Below are 1,625 nucleotides of genomic sequence, written 5' to 3' on the forward strand. Positions count from 1 at the left end.
ATACCAATATATATACATACATGCATACATATATATATATATATATTGTACATCCATTGACCTACAAACATCCGTGTAATGGTAAGATCATACCCGTTGCATATCCAGCAAGTTTTCAACATCTTTGTCACTGAGATGATCATATTCACTGGCTGATATAGTTGGCCCCGGTTGTTTCCTATTTAGTGGCCCAGTCAAATTAGGCAACTTAGACAGCTGCCTTCGGAAATTGTCAATTATATGGCGACCTCTGCTACTGTCACTCTCCGACTTATCCTTGTCCTTGTCCTTTTCAGGCTTGCTTCTAATCCTTCTCAAGGGCATGTTGGCTACTCAATCAATATCACGCATAAGTATTGTATGTCGATACCACGCGTGTATATAGTATGTGTGTAAAACTATATGATATGTGTGTACACGTTCCCGACAATATACTACACTAGGAAGTAGAACGGATCCCTTTAAATACAGTTGCAAAGAAAGTACTGATTATATCTGTATTATAATTGTATATGCTAATGATGCCTATAGGAGCATTTCTGCTTTACAACTACTTACATACATCGTGCCTATCAATGAAGTTGAGCTGCTGCTGTGTCAACACTGATTTGAATAGTAATGAAGTAAATACCGATACGCTCTTGCAATGCGATGTATGCATCTATCGCTATATAAAGAGCTAAACAATAACTACATACATAAATAACTACATAAATAGTCCTTCTAGCAATCAGTCGCAAATTTTTATTTATTTATTTCTGCGCAACAATTGCACATATTGTATTTATTTTTTTTGGCGAAAAGCCCTGTGCCCCATATTGTCACTATTTATTGTGACTTTTCCAAATGAGAACCTGGAGCAATGGAATGTTTGATCTATAAATAGATGTCATTTATTATGTTCTGATTGGTGCGTAGAAGGCAACCGGAAATAGTTGGACAGGATATCCGGGGGCACTGGTGGAAAACACAAGGCAAGCGGTAGTACTCATGCACGTCTCAGTGACAACAGCTGTCCAATTACTTACCCAATCAATCTCATCAATCAGTATAAACATATTGAGATGACAGCTAATCAACATAAAGATATTCGAAGACTTAAACCCAATAAATACATATTTAGCCAGCTCTGTCATTTGCTCGTAGTAGGTGTTGGCCTGTCGGGACTCCCTCTTCGGAGGTAAATAGACCCGGCTTTGTTGAGGCTAAGTATTTAAATACGTGGAGCACAGTGCCGTTACTGGAGTGATGTACGCAGTCTGAATACTGAATACATACTTCTTACTTGCTGTGATATTTAGCTATCGCATACGTTGCCCCAAAGAGCCAACTGTACCTGTGGCGAGAAAAACTATGCAATAAATGGAAATTATAGTCAGCGTTGAATATATGAAGACACCTTGTAAGTGCCACATACTCATTTAGAGAGAGAAGCATGTCGTCTTTCAAACCGAAACAATTCGGACTTATTGTCAAAAAGAAGGCCGCAGCAACGGTTACTAAAGGAGAAGCTAAACAACCGTTCCTAAAAAAATCGATTTTTAGTGATGAATCAGACGAAGACCTCGCCAAAGTCGAGACTGCTCAAGAGGTACATATACCAATATTATATATATGTATGAATA

General features: G+C 38.2%; 1 protein-coding gene across 1 annotated transcript; it reads right to left on the reverse strand.

Annotated features, from left to right (window-relative positions):
* Positions 1-93: 93 nt before the first annotated feature.
* On the reverse strand, positions 94-324 carry SARC_15683 (hypothetical protein; the record flags this gene model as incomplete). Its single annotated transcript, XM_014290201.1, has 1 exon — positions 94-324. A coding segment is annotated over one exon (231 nt), but the record flags the coding sequence as incomplete, so codon positions are not given.
* Between the last annotated feature and the right edge of the window lie 1,301 nt (positions 325-1,625).

This window comes from Sphaeroforma arctica (assembly GCF_001186125.1).
Source record: "Sphaeroforma arctica JP610 unplaced genomic scaffold supercont1.6551, whole genome shotgun sequence".
NCBI classification, from domain to species: Eukaryota; class Ichthyosporea; order Ichthyophonida; genus Sphaeroforma; species Sphaeroforma arctica.